The sequence below is a fragment of the Falco naumanni genome, chromosome Z (assembly GCF_017639655.2).
Source record: "Falco naumanni isolate bFalNau1 chromosome Z, bFalNau1.pat, whole genome shotgun sequence".
Classification (NCBI taxonomy): domain Eukaryota; kingdom Metazoa; phylum Chordata; class Aves; order Falconiformes; family Falconidae; genus Falco; species Falco naumanni.
In genome coordinates this window covers 47,861,814-47,888,432 of record NC_054080.1, presented here as the reverse complement: position 1 = coordinate 47,888,432, position 26,619 = coordinate 47,861,814, and the positions used below count along the sequence as shown (strand labels likewise).

Sequence of the window (26,619 nt, the reverse complement as noted above, 5' to 3'; positions counted from 1 at the left end):
AAATACTTTGCGTGTTATTTATGCTCCTGCCTGTGTTATTATAGCTGTTGATAAACTGGACTTAATTTCTTTTTCTATTATGGTCTTTAAAACATGTATTTGGTGAAGGTCAGTTATGGCTTCAGATTACAGCTAATGAGTGACCTGACCTCAAATCTGAATAAGAAATTAAAGGCATACAAAAATATTTTGCTCATTGGAAAGAAGGAAATGTTTCTATTAATAGAATTCATGCCAGAAGGATTCATAAAAGCCATACGCTGTAAAGAATCATTATTTGCTTGAGCAACTTTTCTTCAAATTATATTAGTCAAATGCAGTCTGCAGGTATTAATACAATACTAACTGTACAGACTCACTGGGATCATGTTTCATTGACAGTCCCATCTTTTTTTTTTTTTTTTTTTTTTTCTCATTACAAACAGAAGTATACACTAAACATCAATGGCTGGTCAAAAGGCTTTATCTATTACAATCAGTTTCCATAAAAACTGAAGAGTACAATACACTTACAGGAAGCAAGTACATAATTTGCTCTTTGATGTTTTTCCTCTTTAAAAAAAATCATTACAAAGTCTTATGCTTAAACAGAGACATAGAAAAAATCAGTGTATTCACTGTCCCAAGTTATTTACAGCAAAAATTACAGAGACAGCATACATAGTATCAGACCTTCCACAAGCATATATTAAAAGTAATTACATTTGAAAAAATATTTTATTTGTCTTCTACATTTCTACAATACATACTCAGGTTTCTTTCTTGTTTTGTTTGTTTAGTTTTTAAGTAACTTTCTTTAGTGTTAATCAGATGAGGCAGAGAGTGCAGCTGGAAAATAAAGGGATTTTGTTGCTATTCTGATTCTTATTTTATTTATACCATCCACTCATTACAACCACAGTAATTAGTTTAACATGGGAATTATCTCACAGCAATTAGCATAAATCTCAAAATACCCCATGCGTTTGATTTAGCTGGGTGTTGATAACAGCTTAGACTTCGGTTGTGCTTTATTTGTGGCCACAAGTACAATCACAGAGCCGCTCCCTGTAGCCTACCAGAGGTCACATTGCAGTCACACAAGAGGCAAAGACTGTCACGGCTAGTTCACTTGCTATGCTACTCAGTGGCTTTTTAATAAGTGCACGAATAAATCCCCATCTACTGCACGAGAATGTGTGGTCCACACTCCGTAGGGTTAAATGATTATTATCATTTCTCACTAACAACAAAACACCTTTTTTGCCTGATTCTGACATTGAAGTGACACATTAAAAAAACACAAATGTAGTGCATCTGAATCTGAATCCCCAAAGTCAACAGCCTAATGTAGTTACTTTGACTTATTAAGCTGTGTGTCTAATCAAGACAAGTATAAGTGCTTTTTTTTAATTTTTTTTAAAATTTTTTTTTTAAATAAGCTGGTTTTATCTGGAACAGTCTTCAAGGTAAAGCCTGTTCTTTCCTGTTCTTTGTGGTTGACCATCTGGCCCTGCTTGTTTTTCAATGCAGTTGCGTTCTTGTTGTCCAAATAAGGGACCAACGTGATCGTAATATTGAAAACTAGGAGACATTTTTTAAATTCTGTTCAGACAGTTTTATATTGAACATACTTTACTGCTGCCAGTGTATAGCCATAAACAAGGGCCGCAGCCTTTTCTTGAAGCACACACATTTTTCTCAACAGCAGTATTTTTGATCACAAAGTAGCAGCTCCATCCAACAAATCCAACAAATATGCAAAAACACAGTGATATCTACATTAGATGAAGTTTTTCTTTATGTTATTGTACAGAAGACCACGTGCAAAGCAAACAATTTCTGCAAGTACAGTTACAAAGAAACACTTATAATTTATTTATTGCTGCTATATTCAATGATGTTTTCTTTCACTCTCCCTACGTGCTGTGCTTGAATTGTGAGGATGATGAAATTATGTAAATGTAGTACGTCACATTACTGAACTCACTGTGAGCAGTATTATCCTCGCTGCCTGCAGTAACACCCAGGAAATATCTCCTTTCCCAGAGTGTTTTGTGCATCACCTTATTCTCTCAGCACGAATGAAATGCAAGGACCATTCAGAGGACACCGACACACCCATCATGTCACTGGACATTCAGGATGCCTTTTTAGGAGAGTTACTGATCTGTGAGCTACCACTGTAGAAATTTTAGGTCTCTTTTTTTCACAATGGCTTTCATCTGCAGACTGAATACCCAAGTGGCTTTTATAGTTAAGTGATCTGCTGCAAACTGTTTCTGGGATGGTAAATTACCGGGGTGTTGGGCTCATTGTTACACAGCCTTACTTGCAGGGACAACACATGCAGTGACAATATAGCTAAGTGAGGACCCTGGGAGGAAGAGGAGGAAAGAGCCTGCTTCCTACCTCCTGGGTGGAGCCTCCCTTGCAGACTGCAGGTAAGGGTCAGCCTTGAGAAAGAACAAAGACTTACATTAGGAGCCCAGAAGAAAAGGAAAAGGAAAGAGAGGCAAAGATCTCTGGCCAGAAGACTGTTCCTTTTAATGGGCAGGTGTCACACGAACAAGAATTTCAGTCACTTGAATGTGGCTCCAGCAACCAGAAAAATTAAAATTTATATTGTAATGGGACAGTTGGTAAATAATATGATTATGAAAACCTTGATGCATAGGGATTTTGGCTTCTCCTTTCCACCTTTTGAAGTTGTCCACCCATCTTCTAGGTGTAGGGAGTTCAGAATATGGAGTTAAAATCTTTATATACCCACTGTAAGAACAGAAGCAATGATCATACTCAGAGCTGAGGAAAGCCTCTTGGCTGGAGACCTGGAATTAACTCAATCACTGGCATACAGTCCACTGTAATTTGTCTTTCTGTGTGTGTTCTTGTATTGATAGGTCTGTAGAAAACATGTGGTGTAAAGCTAGGGATAAGCAGAAGCGCATCTCAAAATTCTAGGAAATGGAGTATTTTTCCCTAGTGCAGTAGAAAACGGGTCATGTTTGCTTGAGGTAAGAAAAGGACTGGTCATGCCATGGAGAAGCATTGCTACAGAGGCCTGGGGGTAGCTATGATTTTGTGCATCCCTGAGAAGAAAGGCTAGCCGTTAGCCACTTTATACTACTTGCTTTTTATACACATTTCTCCATGTGGTAGTTCAGCATACTTGTTGCTGTTGTTGCTGACATACTATTATTTCTTTCACATCTTAACCTTTCTTCTTATACGCCTGCAGCAATTCTGAATATGAGCTCACATTAATGGTACCTAAACTCAGTACCTTTAAACTGCACTTTCTTTTGTCAGTTATCTGAATTCAGTAACTCATACAAAGCTTGCTTGCATTTTGTTTCCAAAAGGACTTTAACATCACAAACTGATGTGTCAGTAGGGCTCCACTGACCGTGAAACAATGAGTGAAGTGAGTCCTGCATCAAGCTGAGGAAATGCTGACAGTGAATTCAGTTTATACCAATGTTATTTCTAATCACTGGCTTGAAAGCCTTGTCTGGGTCATGTTCATTTGGGCAGCTCAACCCGTGCCCTTCAAAGCCTCTAACATTCTCTTCCTTATTATCACTGTTATATTTATATAGCTATTTTTAGTAATGAAACATCCCTGAGTGGCATACAGTGCAACATCTGCATCAAGCAGTGATTGTCATTTACAAAGTGTGAAACTTAAAAGGGAAAGAAGAGGACTAGGTCTCCAATACACTGTTCCTAATGGATGTCAGAGACAGCAGTTAAGTTTCTAGAGCGGAGGCAGAAAGTGCTGGCTGGGACAGGTTGGTAGATGTAAATACACTGTTATTGCCAGGGAAAAGCAAGCTGTTCTGTCTCAGTTTTCCATTTTATATGTGCTCAGGCAAATTTGGACAAAAAACTCTTTCATGTTTCATTTTGATCTCATTGCCCAGTGCTATATTCCTGGGATGTCCAACAGACAATGACTCTGAAAATAGGAACCATCTTCCAGGCTGGGCCCTGGTTCTTCTGGAAACAGCACAATCAACGCAGAGTCAGGAGGAAGGAGGATGGGGGAACCCAAACATCTTTCAAATGTACTTTGTAGCACAGCTTTAGAGGGGGTGAAAAATGACAATGGGGAAAGGAGCCATCGCCTGCACATCTCTAACTGTGCTGCCTGACTGATTTGTGAAACTGCTGCAGCCTCAGAGCAGCTCCCACAGCCTGGTGGTGGAAGGCTGAGAGGCCAGTGTATGGGACTTGCTTTGCACTCTCTTTGTGTAGAAGTTATGTCAGAAATCCCTGCAAACTATCCCAAAGGGAAATGTACACCTGTGCAAGCTGTCACCATGAAAATGAACAAAGAAAATCAAATAATAAAGCTCATCTTCATGGACAGGTCTGGTAGCTGCTCCACCTGGAACACCATAATCTGGCACAAGCACTGAAATAGCATTGGTGGCCCAGGTGCAACAGGAGGAATAAACTGATCCCTGTGAGATGGGAGTTGAAATGAACAATGGAAAGCATGAAGTAAAAGCATTAAAATGCAAGTATGAGAATAACATCTGACTTGTGTTCTGCAAAACTCAAAGGGGACCTCTTTACACCAAGGGTCTCTAACTTTATGAGGCGTTCAGCACCTTCTGTGGGGTGCTGAGATGTCTCCATTTTTAGAGGCTCTAGTTGGAGCTAAGGGAGCCTGACAACTTGCAGAATCAATTCCTAAATGCTGTCTATCACAAACCAATCAAAAAATATACATTGCTTTTGGAAACAAGTTGGCTCAGCTGAGTGCCTTCTATTACCCTGGCTTTTTTTCTAGGAATCGCTAAAGCAATCTTTCCATTAAAAGGAAATATGACTCTTGGAATTAATTCTTTACACAAAGAACTGGCAAGAGTGACATCTACACCAAAATCAAGTCTCTGTGGTAGTATAATGAACAGTCTACATCTGCTTCCTCAATGCCAAGGATAATTTAGATCAATGTGGTGGTTGAATTATATGAGAGCAATGCTAGAAGATTCAATACATGCTTTAAATATCCTTTTGTTAAAGATACTGGCTTAATCAATCGTTAAAAAATGTGTCCCATTTGAAAACCTTGTCACTAAAAAAATAAACAAACATAACCAATTACGACAGAGACCAGATCTGACAAATGCTAGTTTTAGAGATTTCATTGAAGGGCTTCAGATACTACTGTGGACTAATGAAAGCCAAGAAGAAATAAAAGTGTAGTACTAATATTTTCTGAAATGCATTTTGCGAGTGGATTATGCAGTTATTTACTCTAATTCATGCTATTCTATTATTTAAAGTCTATGGATAGCTCCAACATATGAAATCCAGTATCAAGAATTTTAAATTTGGAATATAAATGACTATGTATCAAAACCAACAACAAAAATCCAGCCTGTGTCATGTGATTGTTATTTTTTGTTCTAAACTCAGTTAAAGAAGGGCAACAGAGGTACTACTTTACTTATGTGGTCAATCTCAAATCACAGAAAAACAAATAAAATTTATCAGCCTTAGTTACCACAAATAATGTATGAGAACGTATTTTTATTTTCCAAATAAGCAACAAGGTTATTTGCTCAAATTCTTTAAAAGTAGTAACAAAACCAGAGCAAGCTGTTGATAATTAACCATGTTTGAAGATAAAATTTTGGCAATATTTGTACTGTTTGTACAGGCTATTGCCTATCAATGGCAATGAAGATTCTGTATACCAGCATCTTAATGTTTATCAGACAAAGGCAACAATCCATTTTTATTCCAGGAATGGATGCTGCTACCTCTGTGGCCTCTGGCAAATCATTTAACTTCTTTTCCTTCATTTCCACATCTTTAAAAAGAGGCAGTAACCTCATGATTGAAAAGGTCATGAGGTTGCAGTGATTTAAGAATAGTGCTTTAAGGATTAAAACCCTTGTGGATAATGACTAAATAATGTTCTCACTGGTGAGCTCCACTTGGTTACCTTGTCTGAATCATGAGTCAAAAATTCCAAGGACTGATTAGCTTATTTGAAAAGAACAAAACATTTTCAAGGTGTAACATATAATTGTGAAGGACTATTTATAAACACGACAAACCTCTTTATTTATTAGCACTAAGAGCAGTAACGACATATTCTATATTTCTGTGGGTTGGCTACATATGTAACTATTAATGTACTGAAAACAAGTTTATAAAGGATTTCAAACAAATATATACGTGTGTGTTTGTGTGTTGGAAAAGACAAGGAATACACGAATCCCCTGCAGTTAAAACTGTGCACTTCTAGGGTTCAGTTTGACTTGAATTTTTTCCCAAATAAATTCAAACAAGTAGTACATAAATATAGCTGATTAATGTTTTTTATAATAGAAAAGAGTTGGAGTTTGGGGTCATTTTCATGGATTTGCCAGTAAAAGGGGCTGCAAACAGATAAATCATCTTCTAAGGGGATGCCAGTCTAAGGGTTTAAATGGAATAAAGAAGCATCAAGAGCAATGCTTTATTATGTTAATTGAAGACATTTTAATGTAATCAATGTAGGTCAGAAAATGTGCTCTGAATTTGGAGCAAAAAAGGTATTTTTAACAACTGCTGTTCTGTAAGACTAAGTTTATGTCGTGTTTGCATCAAAATTCTCAGCACAACTAACTTCTGTACAGGTTTTTTCTCTTTTCTTTTCGAAGTTGTAACAGACCTACAGAGAAACATTTAATAGCTGAGAGTTTGAAACTACTCTTGTATCTGATCTGACATTGTTAAAATAGAGCAAAAAAATATTGATGTTTATAGACTGGATTCTGCCATGAAACGTGAACTTGCAAACCAACTGATGGAGGGCAAGGGAAAACTCCACAAAGTACTTGGAATTGCCTGTGAATTATTTGGTCATGTAGAAAAGGGAACAGAAGATTGAGACCAGAGCTGTGTGAGTATGCTGGAAAAACTGGAGGCATTAAGTTGTCACTACAACAGATCAAGTTTCTGCACCCACCCTGGGGCCCACCTGTGTCCCTGTGCGCTCCCTGTGAACCTGCTCTGCCATGAAGCCTGGCAGAAAGTGGGTCCTTTGGCCTCCCTGTCAATGTGCTCATCCTCACCTTGCCTCAGACTGCACTGACTTCTGTGTGATTTGAAATAAGGAAATATATTTGCTCATCATCTTGCCTTCATTTCTTCTCTGCTGCCTGCTTCCTCTTTTCTATTCTACTCCCTCCACTGGCATCTCCGGAGGCTTCTCTGAAAAAGCTCACAACGGGTAAAAGTGGTGGTAAGGTCAGGGTGGTAGCAGAAACTGAATCCCTCTTCCATAGCTAAAAAGTCTATGTCTTGTATCTCTGGCACAACCCAAATACATTAATCATGACTGCTAATTAAACTTAATTAATCCACAAGATTAAGTCCGTGGCAGCCTTCCACCCCACTTTGTATTTGCCTTTGGTTTTGCAAGCAAATGCACATAAAGTCAGTTCAGAGACAGACAAAAAGAAAGCCCTAATTCTTTGTTCCCTTCCTGAAGTGAATCTAAAATCAACCCTATATATGTGTATATATATACAATTATATACATACAGGTATGTACATACATATATGCATGTGTATGTAACACATATATGCATGTGTGTAATGGAAACCATCGGTGCCATCTCAATGATGGCTGTGTCAGAAACACTGGTAGCTGTATTTGCCTTCGTAACCATAGACGTTGCTTGCTTTGACTTTCCTCCTCCTTCACCCTCTTCCTCCCTCTGCCGCTACTCTTCAGGGCTACGTTTTAGGCTCCCTATGATTTTCATTGGGTTCACTATGTGTCTTTCCATTGAGTTCAGCAAAAAACCAAGACTTGCAACTACTTTTCAAAGCAGTATATATGAAATAAAATCATGAGTGGAATCAGAAAAATGTACATGTGGGATAGTCTACATTTTTACTCCGTGTTTCAAATACTTCACTGACATCAAGTCCTACGATGTTCACTTTTATATATGCTCTATCCCTGTAACAGGGAGAAAAATTAAAAGAAACTCCTTTTCTTCTCTCCACTAAAATCATCCAGACAAGGCTTTTGCACCATTGATACATTCCTGATGTTTCATTTACAGACTGCACACATGCACTACGTTACACATATCTCAGAAGTGATCCTGTCATTACACATCAGCAACTAATAATTTAACTCTGACTGGCAAAGCAAATCTTGATTGCCCAAAGTAAATCTAATACATTACTTGGAGAGTAAGAAATGCATGACAGCTGGGCTGAGCATCCTTTAAAAGTAGGCATGGGATTTTTAAGCTACAGCATGTATGCATATAATACCTACATATATATATATTTTTTTTTTTTAAGTATATAGCACATATATATATGTGTGTATTCCATACATGCACCATAATTTCCAAGACAGCTACAAATTTCCACATGCATTAAACTATCTAAAAACATAGAAATAGGCAAGTCTAATAAGTGGAATTTTCTTAAATTATATTTGAACAATAAACAGCAAGAGTAATACTGCAAAGTACTGCTCTATTCTCATGTATATCTACAATAAAATTCTAGGAACAGTTGTCTCCCAAAACATCCCCCAATAAAATAAAATAAAAAAAAAAAGATAACACCCAGTGTCCTATATTCGTATATTCATTGTCAGTTCAAAAATTAAAAAAAAGTAAACAAAGAAAAGAGAAAAAAGACATCCCCACTCAGAGTTGCATATTTACATTCTTCAAACTGTAGCGGTGAAAAATAAATCTATTAAGTGCAGGACATTCCTAGTGTTGCAGTAGTGACATTTTTAATAAGTTCTTCATGAAAACATTTCTTTATGTCTTAATAGTGATGCATTCCATGACTACGTGAAAATTCTATTATCCCCTTCACTTGCAGCCAGTCGTAGAGTCTGGATTGAAAAGCTCCTTGTATAATGGAGGAAACAGTGTGTTCACTATATCTGGATGAGACTGCTTAAATACCTGTAGTTTCTCTCCGTGCAAGTTGCAAAGTGCAGTAATGGTTGGTATCTTGGCTATTAACTGTGAGACATTAAAATAAAAAGAAAAGGAAGAGGGAGGAAGCAAACTTAGTATAAATTGCAGTTTCCAAAAGGGACTATGTTAAGATCTTGTTGGGTAACTGAATGCAATACTCTGAACTCCATCAAAACTACACATCCAAAGGACCAGACACTGTTCTTACTGTAAAAGCTCAAAAACAATTGTCCTGGAAATTTTAGGCATGTACCAAAGAAGTATATAGCAAGGAAATGCCTCCAGGCGTATTTTTTTAAGGCAGCCTCATTCTTGCGAGGATACCAATTAAAAAGATTAGTGGTTGAAAAAAAAGCAGACTAAGAGGAACCGGGGGCAAGAGTAAAACAAGACTTACTTCTCCTGTGCATTACCAGTACATGGTGTGCTGCTTTTAACTTACATTAATGTGGCAGTACATGGGGAAATGACTACCAAAAAAAAGCATCACAATCAAGGAGTGCTTGACTCTTTGTCTTAACAATTTACCTTTGTCAAAGTCTCATCGTCGAGGTGGTTCTTCTGGATCACATGTTGAAGTGCAAAGTAAATCTTTTCCTGAAGCTTCTGGACTTTCCTTGGCTCTATTAACCAGGCTCGATCTGAGAAAAAGGAAAGCAAGAACTAAAGTCAAGAATACACACACATTGGGCACGCTCATGGATGAAAGTGTCCCATGCTGGCAAGCATTCACAGCAATCATAATTCCCGTGAGAAAGGATAGCATGATAATTAAGACATAGTTTCAGAGGCAAAGTATTTTAATCTATTAAAAGATCACCTGAGATTTTAACTACCAGAAACAAAGCATACAGAAACACAATAGCTCTGCATCTCTTTAAACTGGGATGTTAGAGATAAAGATGGGAGTAGAAATGACACAAGGCACAACCATTTTATCATTTTCTGTTGGTAAAATCGGTGTTCTTCCAACTTCATACTGGCTAGGTGAAAAACATATGTTATCTCAGTGGCTTAATACATAAATAATAAACATATTGATCAAAACAGTTCTTAGAAAATAATAGAATAGAATTATTTAAAAATTAAAATAAAATATATCTCATTTATAGGATAACTAGGATAACATTTAAAGACCAAATATTTTATTCTGAATAAAAAGAAATGGCTTCCTGCAAAAGAATTTCTTTAATAATTCAAAAGAATTATGAGCCGTTGCAATGTCTTGAAGTGCAAATTTCTCATTATTTAAAAATGTTCTCTTTTTAAACAACACAAAATAAAAGATTATCTGGGAGAATAACAATTACAGACACAGTCATTTGGAGACCTATGTGGCTTCTACTGAACTCAAACCCTAAGTATAGCAGGTCTTCCCTAAGATCTATATTCTCACAAGTCATAGCTTCTGGACACAAATACTTTGAATGAGAAGCAGCAGACCCCAAGACAATCCCAAAAACATTACAAAGTGTGTTCACAGCATCATTCAACCTTCTGTTCTCCTATGCTGCAAACTTGTTTCTTCCTCCCTCTTTTCCTTAGTCCAGACCAATTCTTGGGTATAGATTTCAGCTTTCAAACACAAAGTAAGAAAATTTCTTTTATCACAGGGCATGAATCTTCATGTGCAAATTGAAAAGTGCAGGAAAATCCCTTCTAATTTCAGAGCTCTTTCACCCACTCCCAGTCACTAAAATAATCCATAGAAATAATATAAATCGATCATTTCAATGAGCATACGTGTCAGAAAGGCTGGAGCTGAATAGTAAGTATTTCGTCACAGAAGGAGCAGGATTCTGTCATTTGTCTGACTGTGGAGAGATGTGTATGAAAAGTGTCCATCAGCAAGTACTGAGAAAAGAGACAAACCCAAACCTCTAGTTACTTAACAGATGACCAGGAAAAGAAAATAATCTTTTTGCAAATCTTAGAGAATCATGCTCCCAGAAGGTAAGCCAATGGATCCTGTGCTACCAGTGGCAACAGAAACAGGATTAGCCGGGAGCACACACAGCCATCTACACAAATAAGCACACAGTAATATTTAGACTTCACAGGGTAGGTGTCAATTTTTATGCTATTGCAAAAACACACTTCTCAATAGTGTTAAATTGAGGCCTATTGTGGCAGACTGGAGCTAAAAAGATTTATCACAGAAAGCAATCCTTAAAGATTTATCTTTCTGTCACAAGAATAAGCTTAAAAATAGACTGAGGCTGTTGGAGGAGAGGTATAATCATTTATCTGTCATGGAGCATGCTGTATATAACAGAAGCATTCTTCAATTCATGACAAGAGCTAGGTGAAACTTTTACAATGGATATTATGTTCATCTTCCAAAATGTGGTTTCTACTCTCTGAAAACCATGTGCAAAATTTGATGGAATTCCCCAGGTACCCATAGTTATGTTCACAAAAGTACAGGAAAAAGCCAATAGAATCGTGGTGACCCAAAATTCATCTCCCAAAATGTGGTTTCTACCCTCAGGTACCTCTAGTTATGTTCACAAAAGTACAGGAAAAAGTCAATAGAATAGTGGTGATACATACAGGATGTAAGAAGCAGTGGTTCAGTTCCATACTTTTCCTTTTGGGTTTTGAACTTGTGTCTCTTTAAAGTGTACACAGGCCACTAGGCTAGACAATAGTGCAGGAAAAAAGATGAGGGGCAACTCTGCTTTTGCAAAAAGAAAGATGGAAAAAAGGAACATGGCCAGGCAGAATTTCGGAAGTAGTGGCACACAGGGGGCAGCTAGGCTAGTGTCTTACCACCTGGCTCTGGCATGTTTGCAGGTGGAGGTGCCTTTGTAACCTTTACTGCACTGCTTCTACAATGTTTTAACCTTTGCAATCAGAAATCAAGTTAAAGACTCACCTCCAAGCAGAGTAGTTAGGTACACCTGGGATAATCTGGATTTGTGCTCTGAATCAGGTGGAAAATGGGTTTGACATTGGGCTTTGCAACCTTAGATTTATATTAATGGATGTTCTTAGGTCCCCTTACTCCCTATAGGACCACTCTCGTTTCCTGTAAACTACCCTAAACATTGGGATCAAGGGTTAAAGAATCACCTTTCAGGATGGTGGCTTCTGTAGAAAAGAAACTCGAATATGAGTACTACTCATAGTATATCATAGAATCTCTGCGTACCTGTATTAGTGGATGGTGCAGATACTTCTGAGAAGCAGTGCTTCATTTTTAATTTTTTACCTATGTTCCCAAGATGAAACACTTTCTTGTGAAGAAACTGGAACATCTATTGTATAAGGAAATTGTTTCTTTTTCTATTGTTAACTATCATTTTGTAGGAAAATAAATGGTAAATTTCAATGTCAATTCAACCTGCACAAATTTCGCAGCCCAGATGAAACAGGAATTATTTGCACAATCCAAATTTGCATTCTTTTCATGAAAAAGAGATTGCTTTCAGTCATGTACATGCTACTTCAGACCATAATTTATTTCTTATTGTGCCTTCTATGACTAAACACACACATGCTTACAGACTACAGAAATAAGCAGTCAGCATGCATCAAGCTGACTTTCCCCTTTTTGTTTTGTTTTGGGTTTTTTGTGTTGGTTTTTTTTTTTTTAAAAGCAATAGGAGACACTGTGTGTGTCCTCTTCTTGCAAGTAGGAAAAAGCCAACTTGGATGTGAAATGAGGAACTGTGGATTATTGAAATACTTCATCTTGTAACACCACCTTCAACCCTGAATCTCGATTATAGTGAAGAAAACCTTGGAATTGCCTCTTTATCTGTGCTACTTAGCAGAAACAGAGGCTGCTATTCAGGAGACACCCAGCTTTGAAAGGCTGTATCAGGACTGATGTAGGCCAGGGCTGAAATGCATTATTATAGTTAGTGGAGAAGCTTTTACAACACATGCCTGCAATACAGCTGGCTCAAAGCCAGAGCTGAATTGCTAGCTTTTTCAGGTGGTTAGTACAGCTGCAAGAAGTAGGAATGAATGTGGATAGAGTATCCATGACATGAACTTCTGGCGGAACACAAGAGATTTTGGTGCTTTAAAAATTAAAGGGACATATATAGAATTGCAGAGCTGAATGAGAATTTTGATGTCCACCTAATGTCTACCTGCAGCTAAGCACATTTCATAAATTACTTGATCCAAAATCCATTAAAATCAGTGGGAAACTTTCCATTTGGAAAACTTTCCATTACTGACATAGGTTTTGCCCAGACCTTAAGGCACAGGACATCCTGAGATACTAGAAACTTTCTGCAACCAAATTTTGTTGAATAGGGCTATTACTTCTTCTACTTTCCGAGATTACCTAGAAGACAGAAACATGTTTTCAGTCTGGCTAGAAATTACATAACTGAATTATTTTTCTCCCTACAGACAAGATGCCCCCATCTGATCCACAGTGCTTCGAAGCCAGCTTCAAAATGTCCTTGTTTCCATCTGTTCAGCTAACTCCTAATTTTCTGTTCCTAACTGTAAGAAAATAAACTGAAGAGTGAAAAACCCTCCAGCTGTTACAAAAGACAAATACAGATCCTGCTTACAAGGACCCCACCACTCTCTTCTTGCTTCCCTTGGCTTCGTAATGTGAAGTCAGCTGGTAACACTGAAAACATCTTCTGCAGTCTCTGTTAACATCTTACTGAAGAACTTCACAGCCCAGACCTCAAACAAATTCCAAGGTTGCCTTCAACTTCCCACTGAGTCAGTTTGCTGAACAGATCACTAACTCGAAGGAGGACCAAGCCCTGCCTGCACATCTCTGTCACGCTCACAGCTTTGGTCTTTTCAGACTGAGGGAGGGCTGATGGACAGGGACCCATCAGTACCTTGCAAATCCCCTGTCACAGTGGAAGTCAGGGCATCTGGGGGACAGTGCACAGGCATCTCCCACCCCTGCACACATGTGGGACACCTCTGAGGTGGAAATCGTGGCTGTTTTGAGGGTCTTTTCTGGAACATCCTTGCCTATCACCATGAAAAGCCACCAGGTCAGCCAGTGCACCTCAGAGCAGAAGACTGCAAGAACTGCTCAAAGAGAAAACAAAAGAAGTGGAGTCCTTTCAGTAGGTGTCATTAATGATGAAAATGAACAGTTTGACACCATATGTGCTAGTCTAATTCTGCCTAACATAACCTGCACCACAGATGTGCAAAAGGGCAAAGTGACCTAGAGGAAGTATTCAGCAGAACAGGCTAGAAAAATAATTAATGGTGGGGTTTTTTGTAAAGGCCTTTCAAGAGGTTACCCTTAATGGGAACTGCCCTGAAGCATGTTTAAAAATCCTACACTAAGCTGTGAGCTTACCTGTTACATCACCCTCTGAGTCAATTCAATCACAAACCCCTCTTTTCCGTGGTCACACAGCCAGCACTCACTGAATGCGTGTTTGCCTGTGCAGAGTTATGATATACAAATACATGAAAAAGCATGTTGCTCCTGGAATCACCCTCTCACCTGGAGCTAAATTTGGACAGGATGTCACACAGATTTTTACTGTTCATGTTCTTATACCCACAGAAACAGCCCATCATAGTTGGGGACTATATAACCGGTTCAGGGCTGTGAGGTTTGAACTCCTGGAAATGCTCGGAGGTACATGCACCTCCTTGAGTACCACGCTTCTCTGTATGTGGTCTGAAGGAGCGCCAGCCTGCACTGCTTGTCTGCACAATCCTGCTCCACCTCTGTTACCCTCATACTTTGGATCTATTTCCAGCATGTGTAATGTCTGACAGCATATCAAAAAGAGAGTGAGGTATATTTGGGTAATTCAGGTATTCTTCCATTGCTTAATACATTGCTTAATACTGCTTAATACAGCTTAAACAGCTGTTCAAGTAGGTAGAAACAGAGGTGGCCAAGGAGGAGGGGAAAAGATCATTGTGGTGTTCGGAATGAAAAAATTACCTGGTGATATTAGAACAGCAGATGAAAACAAGGCAATCTCCTCTTCAGTCAGCTGTAAGGAACATAAATTCTTTGCGAAGTCAAACGCTTCATTCACCAGATCATCAGAACCTGCAGACCACAGAGGACAAAACCAAAGCTAGAAATTTATCAGCTCTTTAACCTGCCATGAAAAGTGCTGCTTCAGTGTCAAAAAAAAGTTGTGAGTAAATATCCATACTTCTCAAACAAGTGCCTTTCATCAGCCATTAAAATTCCACCTACCCCAAAAATGTATCACTAAAACACCCACAGAAGCACAGAAAGTGTCAAGAATTAGGGGCATGACCTGTACAAAAATCATAGAGACATCTTAGAAGAGGGTTTGCTTTTCCCAATGTGGAAATCCCTGCTATTTCTGAACAGATATTAAATCTAAGATATATGAATGACCAGTCCTAAATAACTTTCACAAGTATAGTTTTATTAAATAACAGCACAAATACATATGAAAATTTGTGAAAATTGTGTAAACACCAAAATAAATCAACTAATGCACATTGATAAATGCTTTAAATTTGTAAGGTAGTGTTACATTTACCACATGCAAATTAGAAAAACATATACCTATATGATAAATATGAACAGTTGAAGCAAACACCTTCTCTGAGTTAGGTCCTGAATAAATTTCTGATAAAGTATCAGTCTCATGGATGGGGAAAACATATCCATTTAGCTATTAACATTTCAGGAAGCACTTGATACCATGTTGAAAATTAAGTAATTGTTTCAATACATGAATCTAAATAAGCTTAAAACTTTTAGACAAAGGAGAATTTTAGGTAAGTCCTTGTCTATATTTTCTAGTAGTTCACCATTTTAGTCCCCTCATTGCAGGGGCTAAAACTGTCTTCTGCAGGACACAATTAGTGGGAGTGATTTGATACATCAAGCATAACTGAACTGTGAAGATAAACTGCTTGGCTCCTGCCATAAACTCGTATTTTACCAAAACTTCATATGGCAGAGTAAGAATTCTATCTGAAAAAAACCCTCATCCTGCCCTTTTTTATCAGAGAAAAACACTTATTACTGCTAGCAGCTAGTGGAGTTATCTTTTTCAGTTCCAGCCTAGAGATTTAGGGATTCAACATTTACTGGGTATTTTCATTGTGGGTCACTACTTTCAGAAAGACAAATCTGTCACTATGTGGCTTAATGTCATTGATTGAAAAGAAGATAACCAACATACCCAAGGCTTTAAACATTTGCATCCCTCCATACTTTCCTTCAAACAGAACAGTATTGTTGAGTGGGTTGAAGGCACGGCACATCCTCACCAAAACGACTTCCAAGCAGCCTATCAAACACACAAAAGAGCAAATGTACCACATTATTACAAACCAAGGAAATCTCAAGAAAATGTTTAGGATGACCTCAGTTATTAGAAACATCATCAGGAACAGACACTCTTTGAAGGCATCTAGGTGATATGTCTCTGAATGAGAGAAAAGATATTTCTGTCCACTTTGAGTACAGAAAGGGATATAATCACCCTTTCTTTACGTTGATTTTGCCCCAGCAAATTGGAAGCCTGGACTTAATCTAAATTTAGACCAGGCCAAAGATTTTCGATTTGAAATATTTTATCCTGAAAATCAGGTGTTTATTGAAACTCCCTTTCAACAAGTAAAGATTTTTTTAATATATAAAAGCAGCTCCACTCAATATGTATATAAATCCCAGCTTAATTTGGCTGGAGGGGGGAGAACATCACAAAATGTTTTTAGAGAGAGAAAATAAAAGTTAAAGTACTGTCAAGAACACCCTTAAGTTAGGTTTTATTTTTGTTTCCCTTGTTTTTGTTTCTGGTTGGGGAATAGCCAGAGGGGCCCTTCTTTTTTTCTCCTTCTCTTTCTCTATTATTTCCTAACTGCAAAAATACACAGTCCAGGAAAATTTTTAAGAAAAATAAAACTGAATCCAAATCTCCTGTAAGAGGAACTCTGAATCCGAGGATCCTTTTGCAGACACGCTTTTGGCTGAAAAGTCCTGACTTTCTAATTCCTGCTCAGCATTAACAGCAAAACAGAAAATAAAACCTGACATCTTTATACATGCTGAAGCTAAACAGAGTTGTCTGACAGCACAGTCAAATATAACCATATCTTTCACTGAAGGTGCAGCTGTATCGTTAGCTCTGCCAGCCAATTGAAGGAAGTTACTTGGGTGCGCTGGCACCTGCAGCATTTTCAAAATTAGTGTGAGCTTTAAAAAGTTATGCTATGGCTCCATTTTTCCAGGAGGTTGCCTGTGTGTTCCAAGGGTTTCTGTATCCCTTTCCCTTTGCACCTGTGCCCACCATCTCAATCCTGCCTGACACTGAGCCACAGCCCTCTGTGTACAGTGTTGAATCACACTGGCTTTCAGCCATAATGAAGAGCTCTGTTTTGAAATAAGAAGCGCTTCTTGTGCTTTAACGAGCTGCCTCACACAGCACCCTGCCTTTTACACATGGAGGGAGCAAGAAACTGACATGACAGGGTAAATGGATTTAATTGCCAGTCGCGGTTCATGTGGACATACCATTTTGTTCTGAATTTGGCAGTGTACTACATAGTCATGATAAATCTTGTCATGATTCTTCTGGAGGACAGAAATTGCTGAGTTCCATGACAGGGAAGGAATCGTTTTTCCCCTTGCCCTTACAGGCACATATGCACACCCAGGCACGCACAGAGAACATGGCTGGAGCACACTGCTGTAATCTGCTCTCATTTATTCTGAAACCAACTGGCACCAGCAGGGATTTTCCCCCCTGTGCACTAGCTGGAGGTTATTTCTGTAGTCTCATTAAAAAGATTAGAGATGACCACAGAGGCAGGTCCCAGTGAGCCTGTGTTCGTTTCACTAATGACAAGTGGGGATTTTACAGGGTGGCAGATGACTGCTTCAACGAGCTCAATTTGTGGGGTACTTCCACCACATGTCAGGTTGGAGACTGCAGTTTCTGCAATGACTGTGTGCTTGTGTGTACTTAAAAACCACAACTGACTGTAGAGGGATGGGAATCAGAAGGCAGTAACATGATTAATGTGGAAAAATATAGAGGGGTTCATGTAGTTCATGAAACAGGCTGAAATTAGGGTTCCTTCAAAACTGGAATTATCTGCAGAACAAGACAGCAGAGCACATTTCTAATGTGCTGGTTGCTAAACCAGTCTCAAGCCTCTGGTGTTCACCCACCTGACTTAAGAAGGAGAATTTGGTCATTCTGGCAGAGCTCCATGAAGCCTGTTATGCGCTTCGCAAACTCCACCACGTACTGGATAGCGTGGGTGATCTGAATGGCACACTGCTGCCACAGAGCTTCTCTGGTCTTCAGGGAAAACACACAGAGAAAAGCAAAGCAGTGAGCAAATGGGTTCATCAGTCCATTATGTTCTTCAGGTGGCCTTGCAGCAAGGTGCATGCCTCAGACTCCACCCCCAGCCCCAGGCAGAGCTAGTGGCATCTCTGCTTCTCAAGGTACCTGAAGCTTTTCATTGGAAGGTTGTTTTCCCAAGCTGATTGCTGCAGTGATCTGAACTCTGGCATTGCCTCTCCAGAGGGAGAATGCATTGTCCAATATTAGAATGTGAATCTAATGTAGGTTTTTGTGCAAGACAGACAAACAGTGGTACAAACAATGCAAACATCCCATAGTACTCTTAAGGAAGAAGTGGCACAGTGCTATGAAGTTATCCAACAGAATATTTTTGCTAGTTTGAAATGCAAAATAGAATAGAATTAAAGTACCATTGCAATCCAAACACCGATTGCATCAAATTTTTGTCTCCTTGACAATAATTTTCCTTGGACTCACAAATGTGCAAATGTAAACAGATGTTTTTTGTTTGCACGCCACAGCTCTGCAAGCTGTGGTGTGTTTTTGCTATTGCTAGTATTGCATAGCCGCTCAGCTTTCAAAGAACAAGCTGGAGTCTCTTCCTGGATCAGCTAACGTGCCAATTGAAATCTGACTGACAAATCATTGCTAGTGATGCTAGTGCAAAAGGCACAAAGATTTTGGTTGACTGGACTGCACCTGAAGAGGTGCCAGTGAGAAACAGCCTGAAATTCACCTGAGGATCACAGTGGTCGAACAAAAATGTAGTGTAATGAGATAATTTTGTCACCTAGTTTTGAACAACTTCAATTTAAGGAGTACTTTCAGTTTGACATTACTATCCTCTGTAAGTGACAGATTTTTGTTATTCACATAAAAAGGGGATGCATTTTTAAAATTATAAGGAAACACAGTTAGGTTGTCTTATTTTCTTAAAATCCTTACAACAGAGGATCCAATCCTGATCACATTAAAGTCAACTGAATTTTTGCATGAAGTTTAGACCTGCAATAACAAGCAAAGCATGGGAAGCTGGGCTCCATAACCACGCCCAAGCTTTAACACTAGCAAACATCCCAACATGCTGGAAAGCTGCTGCTTCTTTTTGTGAAGTGTCACTCCCTTGCTTTCAGCAATCAGTTTCTCAAATATATTTAAAAGCCTGTTTTGACCTATATGAAACTCATCAGCACACCCTTGCCAAACACATTGTACTGTTAACAATTCAAATCATAGAGAGCAGAAGAAAAAGCATATTACAGGATTGTACCTTGCTCTGGTAAACCTTGATTTCTTCATAAGTATGGGTTTGCCACGCTAGCTGGTGTAGTTCCTCCATTGTATATTGACATGTCTCCAAATGAGATTTAATGATATTCTGTGCAATTCGATCTGTGAAGAAGAGAATAAAAAACAGCTTGCATGAAACAGTGAGCAGTGATTTGCAATAGCAAAATGTTGAAAACATTAAAGTTGTTGGAAGATGCAGATTTTAAAAAAAAAAGGTAAAATCTTTTCTTTCCAATACTACCTTTCTTATTTTTTTGATTTCTGAAGAGGACTGTTGCAAAATGTTTCAGTATTCAACCCAAAGCCAAAAGATGCTCGATAAATAGTGGATCTGCACATTAAAATAATGAATCTTGTGAAGATATTCAGACTCTCATTCTGGAGGTGATTTCCATCCTCCCCTCCCCCTGTGTTTACCTAAATGTCATTCAGAGACTCTGGTTACTTCATCACTTCCGTCTGCCCCAAGCCTGTGCCATGCTCTGACTGCTCAACCCTGACATGGGCATTTGAATTACCTTGGGCTGACTCAGAAACAGGTCTCATCTCTTTTTCTGAAGTTAGTTTTCAGCTGGATCAATTTCTGATTCAGCTTGATGAATACAAACATGTAGGCTGGTGGTAACAAAGGGTGATAACTAGAACTAGTATCCTGGGTTTTAGAAGGAGAGATGGAAGAAATAGACCTCACATTTACCTTTAAGTTATTCTGAGATCATAGTCTTAAAAATCACCGTGTAACCACTGTGTAGAATGCTGGATGCAAGGGGAAAAGGAAGCATTCAGTGCTGGCCTGAGATCCCATTGAAAGCAAGAGTAAACTTCTCAGGGAAGTATTTTAAAGTAGATATTTGCCCTTTATACAACTCAAGTAGATTGAAAAGATTTCATAAAAAATACCAGCATGAATTCATTAGCACTGGAAATTGAAATGTCTTGATAAAACATGCTATAGACATGTGATGATTTCTTATTTTGCAGGTTTGAGACCTGTATGTCTAATGAAGCTCAGTGCTTCAGTCTGAAGACATTGCTTAAACTGAATACCTTTTAAGCAATGGAACAAAGTCGAAGTCGCAGAACTGAACTGAAGCCCTTGCGGCAGAATTGGCATTTGCAAAAAACACGTTTGTCAAAAAAGGAAAGGACACTGACAATGCATTAGCCAAACCTGAGTGTGGGAAGTAGAAAGAACTACGAATGTAATCATTTACTCATTCACATCCTCAACAGTTTTCATATCGTGGGTGGATCTGATGCTTGGAGTCCCAAAATAAAACTGTTTCTTTGGCCTGATGTTGACTGAATTTAAAAACACCACCAAGAAGGAAAGCTAAAAAATGAATGTAAACATGTATATGCTCCCTGCAATCACTGCTATAGGAGTGTTATTTAGAGGAGAGATGCTTGTGCTACTGTCACAGTTAATAAGCCGAGATTCAGTGAAAAGGAACTGAAGAAAACACAAAAGAGTTGCAGGATTTTGTAGGAACAATAAAACCTGCTCAATTCAATCTTTACAGGTATCTCTTTAAAGGTCAACACTATCTTTAGGTTTCCTGATGGAAGAACTGACTCAGGCATAAAGATAACTAAAAGTGTGTATTAGTGAGTACAGGGATGTACCCATTGTTCTTTTATGGAAGGCTGGATACAAGTCTTAACCCATAATGGTAAGCTGTTGCATTTTATACTAAAAACCTTACAGATAGATGGGCACATTGGCATAAAGGGATGATGAATTTAAACTGTTTTTAAAAGGATCAACAAAGGTTTATTTGCATTTCTTTAATCAAGAAACCAAGAAAAAAAGAAGTAACCTCCAGTTTTTTTAGAACAAATTTCAGATATTTACTCCCATATTGTTCTATTTAAATTACAGTTTTAACAATATCATCTATCTGGAAACATCCTTAGCCATGGTAAACCTGACTGCAGAAATTAAGCTTAAGCTATAGGTTTTGTCACATATGTTTCTGGATGGGTTTAACCAGACAGAACTGAGGTGTGGTCAGAGGAACATTTAGGCCTTGTATCTAATACACCAGTACAAGAAGTATGATTTCAACTTGTTTTGCATGTCTACAGTCTGAATAGTGAAGGATTTTGTTCTCTGCATGCATTGGCTGGTCTTTTTCTCTCTTGTGCTTCCTAGCCTGGCTCTCCTAGCCTCGTATGTGAAAAAAGCTGGAACTATTCACACCTTTTACATAAAGAAATACATACAATAAATACCTCAAATTATTTAATATTACTGCACAGACAGATATGTGAATCACATAAGGTGACCTGGTGCCAACAATCTGAATAGAAGAACTTTTCATTTCACTGACTTCAAAATATACTTGGTTAGCAGTTCTATATTACTGCAGCGATCCTCAACTCCACTCCTTCTCCTACCATGTACTTACCTTAGGACTGAAGAGCTGACAAGCTCTTCAGTGTTTTGTAGGGATGGCACCCTGTGTTTTACCCCATACATCTTTTCCTTATGTACTTGTGCTTATGTTGAGCTGACATTAAACCCCATTTAGACATGCGAAGGCCTAGGGCAATCACAGCAAGCACCAGTTCCGAATGCTGACATCCAAAGAAGAATCAGGTGCAAGACAGACTTGAAACTCCTGCGCCGCAGGCTAGGCAAGGCTGAGTGTGTGATTGAAAGGGTACATGGGTCTCAGGGGAGGAGGGGACTGCTCATTCAGCATAAGGAGCAGAGGAGGCTGCTTGCGTACTCTCAGTGCTGGAGTCCCTGGAAAGAGCTTTATGCAAACATAGCATACACTGGATGTGCAGAGCTGACATGATGCAAAAAGTAAAAGAAATTCAAGCTTGTCTTGGCTTCTCAGATGGTCCAGCAACAGAAGACCCAATGCAGGCAGAGCAAAGAACATCACTCTCAAAGGGTTTCAAAGACCGTAGTCCTTTTTTCTGCCATTTTCAGATTTTTGCATCTTTTCACTAATGAAGCTGGGATCAGTACACAGCTCAGCAAATTCCATGCAGAATGCAATTCCTAAACCACTGGGAATAATGTACTGACATCTAATGTAAACCTGTTCTGCCACATGGCTCATGGTACTGTGCTGTACCCAAAATATGATACATTTCTGTGAAACCTGGCAGCTCTGAGGCACTGCTGGTAGTGGAGTTCTTTTAGCAGAACTAGAAAGGAAGGGACAATGAGGGAGGGAAACAAGCAGCTTCAGTGCAGTGGGAGAAGGGCTCTTGCCTCGATGTCTGTGGCCTCAGCCCTATGGAGGTACCCTGCTGGGATGGTGCTCAGCAGCTATGTCCTTCCCCTTCTCCAGGCTAGAGGAGTCCACACGAGTCTCGACTTTTGTTCATTTTGTTTTAAAAGATGTTGAGCCAGAGATTTCAAGGATCCCTTACACTGGAAGCTGCATGGACACAATTAGGAATCCAATTTGGATGGAGTAACAGGACTATAAAAAACAACTTCATTTTTGTGATCTCAATGTGAACTCCATTTCTATTTGAAATGTTGTCAGCCTCCATTTTACATAAGTTACAGTAGGTTTGCAAGGTTTGCTTTATGGAAAGGAAAACAAAAGAGATGATGTAGCCAGTCAGGTGTGAAAATCATAGTCTGCAACATTTTATTTTACAAGCAGCAACTGCTGCAACTGTTGAGTGAAAATTACTAATTCCAATTGAAAGAATTACTGAGTCTTCATGATAGTACACCACCAGAATTATAATAACTACAGCTGTGAACTGGAGGATTTGTAAAGCTTATCTGCGACAGTATCCAAACACAAATGTAGACTAGGTGGGTCACTCCTCCCCTTTTGTTTAGATACTGGTTTTATCATGTTAGGGCTATATGTCTTACTGCATGATGATCACTTGATACTACGTGATACCACAGGGAATCTGAAAGCCACAGCATATCCTGACAGATTGGTTCTGTCTGGGAAACATGGTCCACAGAGAATAACATGTTCCCAGAGTCTGAACTGCAGCATGCACTGTGACATGGAAGTATTTATATTAGATAATGTGGTTCTAAATTTTAAGATTTCTGAGTATTGGTACCTTGAAATTTTTCATGGAAAGCAGAACCCTTTTGTACAAATGCTATGTTTCATTACAAAAAACCACAACAACCAACCAACCAAAAGCAAAACCAGAAAGTCCAGAAAACAGGATTTTCTTCCAGAGAGATAGACCAGAAACAACATACTTAAGAAAACAGTCAATAGCTGTAACCAATATGCGGTCTTTAAAAAACAGAAACACTCTATGAAGATATATCCCGGTATAACCACTTCTATTTAATTTCTGTCCTGCAGGTATCTGACTAGCTTTCTACAATGGCCCACTATTCTAGCTGTAAAGTCTTGTCCATTCTTAGGGGTGATAAGGAAACCTAGCTATTGTTGGTTGGCACAGCTGGAGAGCAGGAACCCAAGCGGCTGGGCTGGCCTATGTGCCCTGCAGCAGGTGGGAGCCCTGCTCTCCCTGTCACAGCATCTTTGGTACTGCTGGTGGGGCTGTGAAAGGTGCCTGCCAGGTGGGGAGATGAATTACCGGGGATTTTGCAACGCAGCAGTGTAAAAAATGTAAAATGCATAGTAGGAGATGCCCAGCAGAAACTGAAACCTGTACATCAGGAACCTGAAAGATTACCTGTCAAAAAGATTTGTTCTCATTCAGAGAACAAATTGTGGGTTTCTTGAAAAAAAAAAATACTCTGTGTGTGTGTGCATGTAATTTTATGGTCTGTGACATGCAACTTGTCAGACAAGATGGCCTCAGTGGCTATGACTATATGGAGAAACAAAAATGTAACAGAAAGGTGTACATGTATAGGCTGTGCAACATGTAAGGGAGCATGGCCGCAGAGTAAATAAACATCTACGGGACGTGCTGCTGGGCTTGTAGCTTGGTGGTTACAAATTAGACTGTTGAGGCCAATACCTGAAAGAAACCACGTGCAAATATTGATGGGAGCTGTCCTGAAGCATAATGAGGGATCTCACTGGTGCTAAAAGGATTAAATGAAGCTATCAGGAAAAAGCAGCATCTGAAGGGTGAGATGTGGAACATAGCATATAGACAACAAGGATGAGGAGGACCACGAGACATCAATGCTGTTTTAGCAAAAGAAATGGCTTTTAAATTTGGCCAGGCCTACCTGAAATGACACAGAGAGCAAAAAGACTGGATTCTGTGAGGATGGCCCAGTGAACAGTGAAGTAATCTACACCACAGTTAGTGCAACAAACCCGTCCTGGGTTCCTACAGCTGTGTCAAACATCACTTGTAATTTCCTTTCTGACCCCCAAAAGACGCACCATGAATGTATGAGGGGCCCATCTGCTTGGGCTGACTAGCCAGCAACCATCACCTTTTGGGATGAACATGGGCTTGGGTTATGCCTTCTGCCCTTCCCTAAGGTTGTCTGTCTCCTTCGCCTGCTGAGTGGCCTCTTTTCCAAAGCTTGTGGGGACCCAAGCATCTGAGACTGCTGATTTCCTTCATCGAAGCTGGCCAGTAGCTAAAGAAGTATTGGATGGCCCTGACAGAAGGACTGGACAGAGAGCAAGACTGTAAAAGCCCTATTCCATCAGCAAAACAGGCCAAAAGCATATGTTGTATGGGAAGAGCAACAGTGTACAAGCTATACATCTCTTGCATAAACTTGGGACTACAGTTCACAACTTCCAGAGCAGCAAATGTCCTATTCTGTTCCCAGTTTAGGCTACTCTGCTGAGCTCTTCTTCTTTTTTTCTTTCTTTTTTTTACCCCGTACTGTAATTTCTTATTTTAGATTTCAGTAGACACCTCATAAAAGGCACTCTCCAAAGGTTATGATATCTCAAACATATATTGCACCAGTGGGTTAGGAGCTGTGTAAATCCTAAGTGCATACAGAAAAATGAACATTGCAACCTAGATAGTATAGATCAGCATAGCACAAACCTGCAGGAGTCTATCATCAGCTGATGAGTCAGTCTTGCTTTTTTCAGACATTTCCATGTGATATTTGGAGTTCTCAAAGTACAACACTGAGGAAAAACTCCACCTTGGGGTCAAGTACAATGCTGGTGAGCATGGGTGTAATAACTCCGTGGACTGTACGCAACATTCACCAGCTGTGAATTTGGCCTGCTAAGTGGAAATTATCCACAGTACTTGGCATGTCTGTTTCCTACAGGCTCTTTAGTTCTTTCATTTGTCTCTCTTTTCTCAGGAGAGACTTAGTTTTTCTCAGCATTCCCTTCTTTTGCACTGGGAACTGAAGAACTTTGAAGCGTGTCTTCTAAAACACTGATAATCATCCTCAATTAAAATGAATAATGAATTTTTAATTTGCCACTTACCCTTAGGATCCAGTTGAGTAGCTAAGAGCTCATCTCAGTTTATATCCTAAGTTGAGCTCTCGCAGGGATCCACTTTGATTTAATGTTGCAGTAACACCACAGCTTTGGCTGGCTGCTGTAAGCATGCATATCAGCTCATGCAACTATCAAAACTCCAGCTAGACATTCTAAATAAAATCCCTGTTCTAGGACCCAAAATAATGCCAAGCTAGTATCAGATCTGTACTCTAATTCAAGGGTATTATGACTACAAAATGAAAAGTTTTGAAACTGGTTTCATTACACAGATTAGACAGCAGTAGAGGGAGTGACGCAGGGCATTAAGCAGAAGTTGTGGTTGCTGTCAAACATGAATAGTAGGTCCCATTTTTTTAAAATGAACTGGCTGAAAAGTCTGAACTTTTTTCACAGAAAAACAGGAACACTTTTTCCTAAAAAAGTTGCAAAAAAACACATCCAATTTTTCATCTGTCCCTGGCATTCTTGATGTCATAATACACAAAAGATTTCCCTTTAAAAAACTGTTAATAGATAGACTAGCAAGTTTCATAACCCCCATTTGTTTAATAAATTTGTAACATTACACAATATGCAGCCTAGGAAGATGATATGAAACATGAAAACACTCATATGAGACTAGAAGCACTTGAATTTAGTTCAGGAATAACCCTCCCTTGTGTTCAAGTTATTGAATGCTTATACTGTCAGGCACAGATTGCACATTGAGTCAACGTTATGTGTATGAATTCTGTATTT

At 39.0% G+C, this 26,619-nt stretch overlaps 1 protein-coding gene across 1 annotated transcript in view; it reads right to left on the bottom strand.

Moving 5' to 3' along the window:
* Positions 1 to 413: 413 nt before the first annotated feature.
* RORB (RAR related orphan receptor B) overlaps positions 414 to 26,619 on the bottom strand; it is a 145,704-nt gene continuing 119,498 nt past the window's right edge. The window contains exons 5-10 of the mRNA XM_040580623.1: positions 19,494 to 19,615; positions 18,082 to 18,214; positions 16,088 to 16,195; positions 14,857 to 14,967; positions 9,480 to 9,592; positions 414 to 8,996 (exon numbers count right to left, since the gene is read on the bottom strand). Coding sequence (XP_040436557.1) covers positions 8,841 to 8,996; positions 9,480 to 9,592; positions 14,857 to 14,967; positions 16,088 to 16,195; positions 18,082 to 18,214; positions 19,494 to 19,615 — 743 coding nt within the window. The 3' untranslated portion in view covers positions 414 to 8,840. The remainder of the gene's footprint in view (positions 8,997 to 9,479; positions 9,593 to 14,856; positions 14,968 to 16,087; positions 16,196 to 18,081; positions 18,215 to 19,493; positions 19,616 to 26,619) is intronic.